At 41.4% G+C, this 14,359-nt stretch overlaps 1 protein-coding gene across 2 annotated transcripts in view; it reads left to right on the plus strand.

Annotated features, from left to right (window-relative positions):
- ADAMTS3 (ADAM metallopeptidase with thrombospondin type 1 motif 3) overlaps positions 1 to 14,359 on the plus strand; it is a 280,816-nt gene that overhangs the window by 226,452 nt on the left and 40,005 nt on the right. For both annotated transcript variants that reach the window (XM_044224024.1, XM_044224025.1), the window contains 3 exons: positions 11,380 to 11,463; positions 13,262 to 13,418; positions 14,173 to 14,278. In XM_044224024.1, the coding sequence (XP_044079959.1) occupies positions 11,380 to 11,463; positions 13,262 to 13,418; positions 14,173 to 14,278 (347 nt within the window). The remainder of the gene's footprint in view (positions 1 to 11,379; positions 11,464 to 13,261; positions 13,419 to 14,172; positions 14,279 to 14,359) is intronic.

Here is a 14,359-nt window from a genome sequence, read left to right on the forward strand (position 1 = left end):
GGAAGTGTTTATGATGGAATCAAAAGGATTTCTCCGTGGATCAGATGGGGGCTGAGGGACAGGGGTGACGTACGATTTTCTGGCTTGAATATTACTGGCTGATGATGGTGCCATTTGTGTAGATGGGAGGTCTACGGGGAAAATAACCGATTGTGTGGGATCAGGGTTAGTGATGAAATATCTGGGGGTGTTTGAAACCATCTAGTTCACGTTTAGATTCTAAAGAATGATTTCACGTCGTTAAGCATGAAAGCTTATACCAAGTGACATTTTAGCCTTTGTTCTGTGCCTGGTTCTGTGCTAATATTTTACCTGAATTATAGAGCATTCCTCAACCCTGAAATATGTTCATTTTTAGTCCTGGTTGACCAATGAGGAGATCGAGATTTAGAGAGGTCAGGTGGCTTTCCCAGAGTCTTCCAGCTAACAGCTGTCGTGGCCAGAGCTTGAGCCCAGAGAGATCCCTCTGCCTTCGGAGCCCAGCGCTCTGCTGCCTCCCTGCGCTTCACTGCATTTTGTGTATCCCTTGCCAGATCAATCCCTGATGTCTTTCCTTTACCTGTTTCTGTGTCTTGTTAAAATACCATTCAAGTCACTGAAATGAGAACTCAGTTACTTGCCTGATTGAATCAAATCAATTAGCAATCTTTTAAAATATTCTGTGTCGTAGGGCGATGAAGTAGATTCTGTTTTCAGGAGGGTGTGTTGTTTTCACTGTGCCAGATGGCCCCTGTCATCCACACTTTACTGTCTGTGGCAGGTATCATTGTCATATACTAAGATCTATGAAGTGATCTGGGTCTGTTGTGCCTATTAAAATTTTCAGCGTTCTGCGGGGAGCGGAGTCCATATTGTAATATCAGGATTTATCGAGTGAAAATAAAATAATTTATTTAAAAGGTGCCTCCCAGTATGAGAAATAATTGTCCTTCCAAGTAATCATTAATAATTAAGGAGAACTCTAATTCTTTTTTAGACTGAAATTAGCTACTTATGCGCAGCGAAATAATAACCCAGTTGTGTTCTGTGAGTATGGCCGGCTTCCCTACCTAATATTTTTAAAACAAAACATATACTCCGTGAAAGGACTCTGGTCCTAACATAGTATGAATAATGACTCTCCAAGCGTTAGCAGATACATGTGACTGCTGGTTAATTAATGATGATGGAGTCTCTACACTGCTTTTGATTTCTCAACTAATGATTCTTAAAACATTGAACAGGAGTGCAGGGCAGATTTATCTGGGGACTATACATGTTCAGCAATGTAGGCAAATCATGAAGCAGTTGTCTATGGTGGGTCATTATCTTTCATCCATTCCTTCCATTAGAACTGACATCAATCCTCTAGACACTGATTCAGCCAACACACATACCTTCCCATAGGCCAAATCCTGTTTGCTTCTAGGGAGACAAAACTTAAGAAAATGGAGCTCTTTTTCCCAAGGAGCTAGTTCTAGCAGGCAGGTGAAATCAACAAATAATAATAAAATGTGCTAATTTCTTAGAATGATTTTGTTACAAATTACTTTGTAAACATGAACTGAAAAGAAAGGGATGGTTTGGCAAATAACGCCCGTGGCAGATGGAGTGTTCACAGAGGAGATGCCGTTTGAGTTGGACTTGAGAGAATGAATTGGCATCTCCCTGCTAGAAAAGGAGAAGATGGCTCTCGGAAGATGGGCAACAGACACGGTGTCTTTGGAGCCGAGGGAGGCTTGTCTGTAGGTGAAATCGAAGGGTACTGAGATGACAGAAAATGAGGCTGCACAGGGCAGCTGCAGTTAATGTTCTACAAATGTTCCTGCCACTCTACGATATTTGAATTTCACCTTGCTAATGAAGAATCAAGGAGTTTCAGAGATGAGTAACTTTGGGGTCCTGGGTGGCTCAGTCAATTAGGCATCTGGCTTTTATCTCAGGTCACGATCCCAGGGTCTGGGGATTGGGTCCCATGTTGGGCTCCCTGCTCAGCGGGGAGCATGCTACTGTCTCTCCCTCTGCTGTGCTCTCTCTCTCAAATAAATAAAATCTTAAAAAAGAAGAAGAAGAAGAAGAAGAAGAAGAAGAAGAAGAAGAAGAAGAAGAAGAAGAAGAAGAGTGACTATCAGTCTGTGCTTTAAGAAGAGAATCTCAGGGACGCCTGGGTGGCTCAGTTGGTTAAGCGGCTGCCTTTGGCTCAGGTCATGGTTCCAGCGTCCTGGGATCGAGTCCCACATCGGGCTCCTTGCTCGGCAGGGAACCTGCTTCTCCCTCTGCCTCTGCCTGCCATTCTGTCTGCCTGTGCTCGCTCGCTCTCTCTCTCCCTCTATCCCTGACAAATAAATAAATAAAATCTTTAAAAAAAAAGAAGAAGAAGAAGAGAATCTCAGTGAATTACACGTATCTGGAGGAAGAGACGCTGTTAGACGCTGTGCTGTGAACAGACACATAGTATCCAGAACTAAGGGATAACTCAGTCCATCTGGCTCCAAACCCCTTGTGGTTTATACTGCATCATGCAGCCTCAACAAATTAATTTCCCCAATGTGGATTGACCACAACAGGTCACGGAGACACACTGGAGTAAACATAAGTCCGCTTGGCCATCCCTTATAGGAACGTGCATACCTTCCCTGGAATGCCCTGGACCCATAGTTCTAAAAGTGTCTGAACATCTCAGGTTAAATTAACATAACAGCAGGACAACCCCACAGTATTGCTGCCTCAGAGGTCCCTTTGATTTTTACCTAAGCATCTAGGTGTCCTTGCTCCCCTTTCCTTTTGTTTCTTTAAAAAAAGAAAAGATTTTTATTTATTTTGAGAGAGAGAGAGCGCGCATGAGCACAAGCAGTGGGGAGGAGCAGAGGGAGAAGCAGACTCCCCGCTGAGCAGGGAGCCCTTAATGGACTGAGCCACTCGGGTGCCCTTTTCCCCATTGTTTCTGAAGCCCCAAATTTTCTTCCTGACATTCATTCATTTTTCCTTTGTTATGCAACAAATATCAGACTAACCTTATCCCTCTCAGTTTTATAGCCATCTTTATTTTTCCCAGGGTCCTAAAGCACGGAAAATCTTTTTAGCGTGTTGAGAGAATCGTCATTCTCATTCTTGATGAGAGGGAATGAGGTCTACCTGGGCTTTTGGTATGCTTTCACTAAAAGCCCGAAATGTTTTTAAGTCCTTTTAGCTGAATTGCCTCTTCCTGGTCCTCCTCCCTTTGAAGCTCAAAGGAGGTAAAGTCATAATTAACATAAAAGGACAGATTCGTGCTTATTGAAAACAACCATCTGACCCTTCCGGATAACTACCGAAATGGCCCAAATTACCCAAAGGCAAACATTTGCAAGAGGTTTTTGTTTTTGTTTTTGTTTTCAATTTATTTATTTTCAGAAAAACAGTATTCATTATTTTTTCACCACACCCAGTGCTCCATGCAAGCCGTGCCCTCTATAATACCCACCACCTGGTACCCCAACCTCCCACCCCTCCGCCACTTCAGACCCCTCAGATTGTTTTTCAGAGTCCATAGTCTCTCATGGTTCACCTCTCCTTCCAATTTACCCAAATTCCCTACTCCTCTGTAATGCCCCTTGTCCTCCATGCTATTTGTTATGCTCCACAAATAAGAGAAACCATATGATAATTGACTCTCTCTGCTTGACTTATTTCACTCAGCAGAATCTCTTCCAGTCCCGTCCATGTTGCTACAAAAGTTGGGTATTCATCCTTTCTGATGGAAGCATCATACTCCATAGTGTATATGGACCACATCTTCCTTATCCGTTCGTCCGTTGAAGGGCATCTTGGTTCTTTCCATAGTTTGGCGACCGTGGCCATTGCTGCTATAAACACTGGGGTACAGATGGCCCTTCTTTTCACGACATCTGTATCTTTGGGGTAAATACCCAGGTTATTGCGACAGTTCAGCTCAGTTAGGCTGGAGAGTAGCTGCTGGCAGTGGACCCAAAGACATAGACTTGAGAGATGTCCGCAGGACTGGGTAACAGATTGGCTGCCGTGTTGGCAGAAGGGAATGGAGGATGGTTGAGTCTTCACCTAGAGTATTGAGAGAACAGACCTGAGACACTTGCAAGAGAGAACAGTATTGAGAGAAGACGATTATACTTTGAGAGATATAGGTATATTCCCAGTAGGTAGCTCTGTTGCTGTTGGAGTTGAATGGATAGCTCTGGAGTGTCCGAGAGATGAATCAGGGTCACCGACATCAGCATTTGACGCTCATCAGCTTACAAGTACTGATTGAAGAAACAGCAGCGAATGAAACATTGCAGGGAGAGCACAGAGAAGAGACAAGGGTTGAAAACCAAACTTGGAGGCACACGGACATGTGAGCTAGGCAGAGAAAAGGGAGCAAATATCACTAAAGAAGCACAGTAGTGTTACTGGAGAACAGGGTGCTTAATAGTATTACGTACTGCTGAGCACTGTAGATGGGTTTTTTTTTCACGAGGCAGGAGAACTGAGAATGTTAATTAAAGAGGAAAAGGAACTCCACGAAAAGGAGAGATTGAATACAGGCAATGAAGTGTTAATTTTTTGGAGCAGATCCTTTGGGGCCAAAGCAGCTGGAGACTTAGCACCTACCTGGGACAGAAAAAAAGGCAAGCAAGGTAGTTGTGAAAAAAGATCAGGAATCAGCCTCATGTAGACTTATCTGAATTTTAGTTGTGCTAATTTGGGGAAGGGAAAAAAATCCTATGACTTCTGTGGGTCTCAGTCTCTTTCTAAAGTAGTGATAAAGATGACTCCTTTTCAGGGCATTGAACCGTTGCCACAATGGCGTTGGGCTTCTGGCACTTGCTCTCCAGACATACCCTCCTGAGGACATACCCCCTGATCGTGGGTCTCCCTGCTCTACTAAGTCTTAAGTAGCTTCTTCTCTCCTTCTGGTCCCCTGTCTCATCACTCAGCTTTATTTTCTTCAGAGCACGTATTCCTGTCTGGTATGACCTTGTCTGCATGTCTTTTTCTTTTATTTATTTATTGATTGATTTTTGTCTGTGCATGTAACAGATTTTACCTTTTAGAACATAGTGATGGTAAGAACAGAGACTCAAACTCAATCATGGTTCTGTTTCCTGCCCCAAGGACAATTGGGCACGTGGTAACTGTTCAGTAAATATTTGATAAAATTATTAATAAAAGTAGTTATTTTTAGTCTGTGATTGGAGGTGAGAAAAGAGAAGAGAGTCAGCTACTTACTGTGAGTAAAAGGAATATAGAATATTGGCTGAGAATCCAAGTAGGGGTATATTTGGAGCTTTTAGCTCTGTAAGAGATGAGTTATGGAGAGAGTACTGTTTCTTCTTGTTCATTTCAGAATGCTTTTATGTCCAGCCCAAATTACCTAGACGTGTTTGCCTTCCATAAACCAAGTCTCTTTCTCTCTTTAAAAATTGTACTTGGGGGGGCACCTGGGTGGCTCAGTGGGTTAAAGCCTCTGCGTTCGGCTCAGGTCATGATCTCAGGGTCCTGGGATTGAGCCGTATCGGGCTCTCTGCTCAGCAGGGAGCCTGCATCCTCCTCTCTCTCTGCCTGCCTCTCTGTCTACTTGTGATCTGTCTCTGTCAAGCAAATAAATAAAATCTTTAAAAAAAAATCATACTTGGGTATCATTTATTTTCATCTATATGAATAATGGTATTCATGATGGCTAACAATTTACACTTGCAAGGGCCAGCACTATTAAGCATATAAGCATATAGTCACGTATACGAGCTCATTTATTCCTCTCAACAACCTGTAAGGACAGTGCTATAATTAGCCCATTTCACAGATGAGAAGACTGAAGCATAGAGGCAAATAAGACGCTCAAGGTCACAGAGCCAAGATCGAACCCAGGTAGCCTGGCTGCAGAGCACATGCTCTTACGCACTCAGCCTACTGTCTCTCAAGACCTAATCCACCCATCGAAAAGAAAAATGAGTGTTGCTTTGTTGAAGCCAGACAAAGCTGTTCATCAGCTAGTCAGACAAAGCAGGTCAGACTGTCCTGCCAGGGAAATGTCCCGGGAGAAATTGTCCTGTCCGGGAACAAACCTGGAAGGAATTTTCCTTTCAAGGAAAGGAATACTTGACTTGATTTTACCTTTTCCCCCTCTCACATTATTGGCAACCCCTTCTAATTTAAGGTCATCTGAAAATTGAATTCATGTTCTGTTTACCCTTCTTTCAGGTAATTTAATAAAAGCTCAGGGCTCAACCCTGAACACCTCGCAGATGATCTACACACATTCTAATAGATTGGCTCACGCGGTGAAAGGATATTTGGTTTTACATAGGTTTGCATTCTGTTGTGTCAAATATGTGACTTTTTAGAACATTTATCCTTACACACCCAAAACACTGGTTGTAAATTTCAGCCCTATCTTTTCATTTCTTATTCAGTTTTTCCAGTGATCTGTTCTAACGTCTCTTTCTTTTTCCCATTATTTTTTAGAATACCATCATATTGATTGTCAAGAAATCCTTATTTATAGTTCCTCATTTCCTTAAAATTTACATGAGGAAGATTATGAAAGGAAGTGAGGTTGCTAAGTCCTCTTTCTCAATATACTCACACACCAATTTCTTAAATTCAGGGATAGCAAACTACTGTCAATTATTCGAAAACCAGCTGTTTTGTGCAGAGTAACAGTGCTGTGGTCTGTGGGTCTGTGGAAGTGTAGCAAGATGGTGAACATGGCTGGCTCTGGAACCACACTGCCTAGGTTTTCATCCTTTGCTGCGTCTATTAACTGTGTGACCTTGGGCAAGTTACTTGACTTCTCTGGGCCTCAACTTCATTGATGTAAAACAGAGATGGTATCTCTAAAGTAGGTGCAAGGATTACTTGAATGAATATAAAGTATTTAGTGCAGTGTCTGGAATCTGGAAAGCTCTGTATAATGTTAGCTGTTGGTTTTGGTGGTTGTTCTCATTTTTACTTAGGGAAAAAAATCACCTTCCTTGTCACAAAGAGTTGTAAAAATGCTTTCTTAACAAAAACTATTTTAGTTCATCTTGACAGATTCAAGTGGTTCATTCAGTATGATGTGTTTTTAGTTCATTCTGTACATAATTTATTGATTGTTAAAATTTGTGATTAATTTGTAGTCAGATTCTGGGAGTTTCTCTGTGCCTCTCATATGTTTTAGTAGATGACACTGAAAAACAATCTAAATAAAGGTGTCTTCAGTATTTTTCTGAGCTTTCAAGAGTCAAATGACTCAGTGTTTTCCTTAGACTAGAATATTTTAAAACTCTTATTTAATTTTAAGGAAGTTATTTTATTTATGTGTAAATATAGGGAAAGGCAGACATAACAACTGGTGAGTAAATACCTCCAGGTGTATTAAGCCGCCTTTACCCTCCTCAAAAATGTGCATACTGCCATCTGCTGGAGAAAGTTTTGCACATTGAGGCAGTATTTGAAAAATTTAAGCATCAAAATGATTTTCCCCATAGTTTTTTTTATAGATATCATTTAAATTATATCTTTCATTCAATTGAGATTTAAAGTGTGAGAGTCTTCAAGTCCCTTTTAGGTGAAAACTAAGAAGGAGGCAGTTGTATTTCTTGTTCTATTCATGTAGATTATGAAAATACATCCAGAAGGCTTTCAAATCTTTTCCAGGGATAGATGGAAGGTTGCTTAAGTTCTTTGTGTTTTTCTGAGGGCAGTTGTGGGGCATTTTGCTAGATCTGGACAACAGCCCTTTGAAGCAGACAAAGCAAGTCCAACCATAATTGGCCAATGAGAAAACAGAGGGCCCAGGGAGGTCACTGTCCACTGAAAGCTGGATCAGCCCAAGTGATCAGCCCAAGGTCACTCCAGTCTTTCTGGCATGTCTGGGTCAGAATCCAGGTCTTTGAATATCTTATCCTATGGTGCTGATTACTTCTTCAACTTATCATATCCTGTAGGCCTCTGAGTAGAAAAACATTGTATCCTATTATTAATAAGGCTAGGGAAATGAAAAACAGCTAAATTCCTAAGTACATTTTAAAGTGAATAATGTATTTTTTAAACTTTGAAAAGCGAAATAGTAAGTGATATCCAACGCTTTGCATTGACACCTAATGTGCGTTGGTTTGCCATATTGAAGGAATACTTTCTGCTCTGTGTACATACTATTGCCTTACTTTTAGTGATTTCTACCCATAATAATTTATGCATGTCCTATGACAGTTTCACAAATGTGTGCTGACCCAAGAGGTTCCCTGCTTGATTTTTGATTTGGTTTCTGTTGGCATATCCTGCTATCTAATTAGCCTGGCATCATAGTGACTTTGATTAAATAGTACTTTTCATCTGGTAAATGGTATCTTTGACTTTTAAAAAAGTAGCCTTCTACTCCATCATTTTATAATGTGATATTACCATGGGGAACATAAATTTTGTCCTTAAGACTTCCTTGATATTGTAGTGATTTTAAAATTTCCCGAGTACAGATGAATTTACTGATTTAGGGTGATTATAGATTATAACTCAACTACCATAAGCTGTTGGCCAATGTTGCCACCTTTCCTCCATGTGCGAGTCTAAGATTTTCTGATAGAAGTGTCTCCTGCCTTTTCAATATAGGGGTCACTGCTGACCTGTGTTCCCTCCTTCTGTCATCTCTGCTCTAGAAATTTTTTTTTAACCTAACTACTTTAGTTTAAAATGATATCATTCCCCTATTTTGTGTATTTACTAGCATTACTTTCAGTCTTTTTTTCTTTTTTTAGCATCGAATGCATTTACATTTCGCTTACATAAAGCTGAGTACCCGGTAGTTGCTAATTCAGAACAGCTGACTTACAAGAAGTCTCTTGGAATGTCCCTGAGTCTCTGGATGAATGTGTTAGTAACATGCCTGGCTTCAGACTTTTTGCTTGCATTGGAATTATAATGTTGGGAATTTCTTATCAGATAATTAATCCAGAAGAGGAAGGAGATTCAGTCTTCAATTGGGCAGGTGTGGAGTAAGATAAGAGAATGTGACCGTGACCGAAAAGGTCATAAGAAATCACTGCTTTTTTTTTTTTTTTTTTAAGATTTTATTTATTTATTTGACAGAGAGAGATCACAAGTAGGCAGAGAGGCAGGCAGAAGAGAGGAGGAAGCAGGCTCCCTGCTGAGCAGAGAGCCCTATGTGGGCCTCGATCCCAGGACCCTGAAATCATGACCTGAGCCGAAGGCAGAGGCTTTAACCCACTGAGCCACCCAGGCGCCCCAAATCACAGCTTTTTTGTCCAGTTTTCAGTCTTTTCTTATACTGACCTAGAATTTACCCTTCTCAGTTGGAACCCATGGTTTTTGTTTATTTCCTATAGATATATGGAATAAATTGAAGCCAGTAAGTCTTTTCCATATGGCAGCTAGTAAGTCTTCTTTCTCGGTTTTTCTTCTCTGTTTGCTCTATTCCACTATTCCGTAATGTCCCGCTCCTCTTCTCACTCACAGATTTTGGGGGCACGCGGTTTGCATGAGTTCAATCTTCTAATTCTCGCCCCAGCCCAGTCTGGTAGTATTCCTATGTCCCTCCGACTGAGGCGAAGAACGATGGAGACCAGATGACAATGAGGCTTTGAACCAAGGGGTCAACTGAGAAAATTGGTGTCAGGCTCTAGGCCACTGTGTCTCCCCTTCTTTATGTGACACATTTTCGAGGTTTCTTGCTTTTTGCTCTTCTCTGGGTATATACATATTTGTCAACTTCTCTTTTATAAGACATTGTAGATAAAATGTATTCAATACTTCAGGGATACCCTGGCCTCCCAAAGCGATGGCTTCCTCCTGGGCTGCCTGTCTGCACATTACAAAGGTTTTTTTTGTTTTGTTTTGTTTTTTTAATTGGCTTCTCTCAAACAAGTACGAGATTGGGTCTTGCCATCCTCTGTGTGTACGCGCGTTTGTAAACTCTATGTGTGTGTGTGTAAATGCATTTTTCCACTTAAGAGGATTCTGCATTTTCTCTTGTCAAACCGTACTTTGTCTTCTTTAGGATCTACTCCGTCTGCCCCCTATTCTATGTAACCTCTGAGTTAGGTTGGAGTCCTCTCTTTGACTCCATACAAATTTGGTAAGTATGCCTTTAGTCTAGATTTCAGGCCGTGATTTTTTAAGGTGTTCTCTGCGGTCTCATGAGATTCTTGAAATAGTTCTGTTGGGATTTCTTGCTCCCATTTCTCGGTCAGTGTGATACTTCGTAATTTTATGACTCATGAGTTTTGTGGGAGCTTTTTAGGACATTCTATCATTCTTAAGTTAGGTTTCTTTTTAAAGTCTCTCTTTATGAGATTATGGTTCTCTTTTCTCTGTAGGGTTTCCATTTGCCATGCCTACAGTCTTCTGGATCTCGAGTCGAACCGCAGTTAGTTTTCCATCCGCATTTTAGTTATTGTGACAAATGTGCCGTCCCTGTTCCGGAGAATAGCTAAGAAGTTTTGTGATCTAGTCAGATAGCACCATCTTTCCCATTCCTGCCGGCGTTTGCCACCTTAATAAGCAACCTTCACACGCACTGATTTCGCACCAGCTTAATCAGAAGATTGCACGACGGGCCACTGCAGATTCCTGTCTGCCCACCGCTGACCGTGCACTCATCTGTATAAATCTCTGGGGACTGTGACCTCTGAGGTTGCTTCAATTCTAGTATCTATGATTTTAATGTATACCAAATGACTTTTTGAAATTTCAGCCCGACGTCAAAAAATTAAATAAGAAGGAGTGACTGAATTTAGCTTTTCTGAACTATACCCAAGCGTGATATTTATTTCATGTGCACGCGTACGGTCCCCTTAGTAATTCAGGTATAGAAGGACTTCTAACACTATAGGACTTCTAACTACTCATCGACTGAGCTGCCCCACTGCTAGAGCACCGGGGGCGGGGGGGAGGGGGGCGGGCTACCCACTCACTGGCCTGCAGATTAGCCATGACAGCTGCTGCCCGCCAAGTCCATTTCCACGGGCTCTGCCAGCTGGACGTCGGGCAGCTTGTGATGACACGGGCACGAAACAAATGCCTCTTTCTGTTTTCCTCTACGTGACCATGGCTCTGCTCAGCTAGCAGACTCTTGTCTGAGTCACCCACTCGTGTTGCTTTCGATGAATACTATATGTGAGCTACAGCACACTGGACTCTTTCTAACACAACAATAGGTTCATGAAGCCCTTTTGAGGTATCTTCTCCATTGTTCAAGGTACGGTGGGGTTTACAGAATCAGTGAGTCACATACCTGAGAATTGTTTCAGAGCTAACGGTCAGAGAGTTCAGCTTAAACCAAATTTTTTAAAAAAGTGACTTGACTCTAGCACGTGTCATCACATGGCTGAGCCCTAAAATGTTGTCCATCTCATGAAATCATTGTGTCACTTTTCTTTTAGCAACGATCTGCTTCGTTTCCAGGTGAATGAAATTTACCACGACGAGTCCCTCGGAGTGCATATAAATGTGGTCCTGGTGCGCATGATAATGCTGGGGTACGCAAAGGTAAAATGCCTTTAAATATGTGGACTGTGAACGTGAAGGACCGGGCTAGCAAACGGAAGACTGCATTTCCGTAACTGTAGCGAACACGTCGCACTGGTGTCTCACATAGACTAGCGGGTTAGAAGAGAGGAGGAGAAACGGCCACAAGAAGCATACATCTCCCAGTCTGAGCGGATAATGATTTTTGTGCTGACACTATTTGCTTATCTATCTAATGGAGTCACAGGTAGTGGTCCTGGCTCTAGGCATGACCGTATGAATGAAAACAAATGCATATAATTGTGAAGAAAGAGAATTTCCTCAGTCTACCATTACCATCAAATTCTCGAACCATTTATTCCTTTAAAACATCTCTGCTGCATGCCTACTATGTGTCAGATGCTTTCTAGTGCTTTGAATATGTCGGTGAAGAAAAACAGCAAAGATCCTTGCCCTCTCATGGTTTGTGAAAAACAATATTTTACATGTCTATCATTCCACTTAAGAAAAGCCAAGTACACAGTGCATATTGCCTTAGAAGAGCTCTATTCCTCCTGAAAACAAAAAGTTAGGTCAAAATGCACAGGTAGGAATTTCATGTAATGTAACTAACTTCAGCTGGCTTTAAAATGGCAGTAGATGTGTCCTTGTCCTTGGAAATAATTAAATGGATGACCTTGGTTTCTTCCTTTCAGAAAGTGCTAAACTTGGCAATTTTCTTGATATTTAAAATTACATGTCCCCCTCCCATAATTAATCCTCCTGATTATGAAATACTAAGGAAATTATGCCTTTAGCAAAGAGGAAAAAAATCCATGTGTTTGCATTTCATTATGTATGTAACACCCACTTATCATTTTCTGATGAGAGTGTGTCATTGATCTTTACTTTATTCCCCAAGCCTGACCTACTTTGTGTCACGAACACTAAACACAAGTTGACTCCAGCTGGAGATGTTAACAGCCTTCAGTGGGTTGTTAGATGATTTGTTTGGAGAAGTATGTGATCAGCATATAATAAACCAGGCTCATTTTATTCAGAATGTAAACACCGATAATGACATTTGCTGAAATGTAACAAAACTCTCAGCCTGTCAGCCAACTAGGTACTAATCCAAATTCAATTTCTTATTCAATCAGAGCTACTCCGGAAAGTATGGATACTGAGTTTTTGAAGGATGGGCCCCTTTCCCTCTAAACTTTTAACTCCTGATCCTAATGTGGTAGTAGCAACAGTCCAGGCAATGTCAGTCCGTCTCTTGTAAATACCAGATAAGAGTCCATCTCTCTTCATTGCTCTGAGGTTAAGAAAAGGTTAGTTGCTTTTTTCAGTGTAAGGTTTATGTCATTGGGCCATTTCCTGAAATGAAGATCTGACCAGCTTTGCCAGCTCATTGAAGAACTTAAATACTTCACCTTTGTTGCTCAATTCTGGGCAAATAAAAATAAAAATTTTAACCAAAGACCTCTAAGAACTCTGGATAAAAGTATCACAGCAGAATCTTTTCCTCTTTTTTTTTTTTTTTTTTCTGTTCTTAATGTCTATAAAACTAAGAAATCTGAGCTGGATTAGGAAATGGACTACTAGAGTTCTTACCCCAATGATTAACATTGAGTTGCCCAACGATAGCAAAGGTCAGCGTCACGTGTCCCCATAAACGTGCGGTCACCTGTCACACAGGTACCACTGGTCACTGTTCAGATTTCCTTCCTGGGCGTTTAGAATCTCCAAACAAGAATAGGCATATGTGTAAGCCCTAAATGAGATTATCGAACCTCATTGAAATATTGCACCTCTTCAACACACCGTTTCCTCTTAGTCCATCAGCCTCATAGAAAGGGGAAACCCATCCAGAAGCTTGGAGAACGTGTGTCGCTGGGCTTGCCAACAACAAAAGTCTGATCCGAACCACCCCGAACACCATGATCATGCAATTTTCTTAACCAGGCAAGACTTTGGACCTGCTGGAATGCAAGGTATTTCTATTAACGTGCAGAAGAAAAACTTAAGGGCATGACTTTCCAAAAATAATCCTAAATCCAGGAGTCTGTTCAAATGTTCAGCTCCCTTCCATCCTTTTCCACCATGCATCAGCCAGGCACACACTTTCTTTCTATTGCTTCCAGTGACTTCTGTGGAATTCACAATGTTAAATGCCACTTAAATGGTATAATAAATTATACTTGCCTTTAAAATAATGACTGTGCATTTGGGGTGTGGAGGGGATCCTGTAAAATGCGATGTGATTTCCACTAACTGCTTGTGAAGGGAACAGAGATGCCATGAGAAATGATTGCTGCCAAAGAGCTTTCTTCCAAAGTCAGCTTACATTTATCTAATAAATTCTGACGTAGACTTTGGAAAAAAGTAGACTGATGAGTTTCTTTTCAACATTGATGGAATTTCTGGCTCTTTTTATCAGTACCATCATAGGAAGGACCATTCACTAGAAACAGAAAGACGGGGCTTTGTTGGTGGGCAGAACAGAATGGTAACCCCAGGCAGCTCCTTCCCTTAGGGACAGAGAAAACGCAGACCCAGTGAATCTTTTTAGAGACCATTACCTGTGTGTGGCTTTCCCAAGAGAATGTGGCACAATGCTAACAGCAAAATAATACTGCCTCTGTTTCCTGAAAAGCTCTTTTTCCCCCCCCTAGGCAAAGGTCCAGTAGTAGCTCTTAATGGGCTTTCTCATGAAATGAAAATAAAAGTAATTGTTATTCTCTACAGGATATGCTCCGGTCACAGGCATGTGTCATCCAGTGAGAAGTTGTACCCTGAATCATGAGGATGGTTTTTCATCTGCTTTTGTAGTAGCCCATGAGACTGGCCATGTGTAAGTCACTGTTGACAGCTATAAAGCGAAAAAAAAGGTCTTTTCTTTCCCGCTTCTCTCAGGATTGTTCACACTTGGGGC

Source organism: Neovison vison, chromosome 11 (genome assembly GCF_020171115.1).
Source record: "Neovison vison isolate M4711 chromosome 11, ASM_NN_V1, whole genome shotgun sequence".
In the NCBI taxonomy this organism is placed as follows: domain Eukaryota; kingdom Metazoa; phylum Chordata; class Mammalia; order Carnivora; family Mustelidae; genus Neogale; species Neogale vison.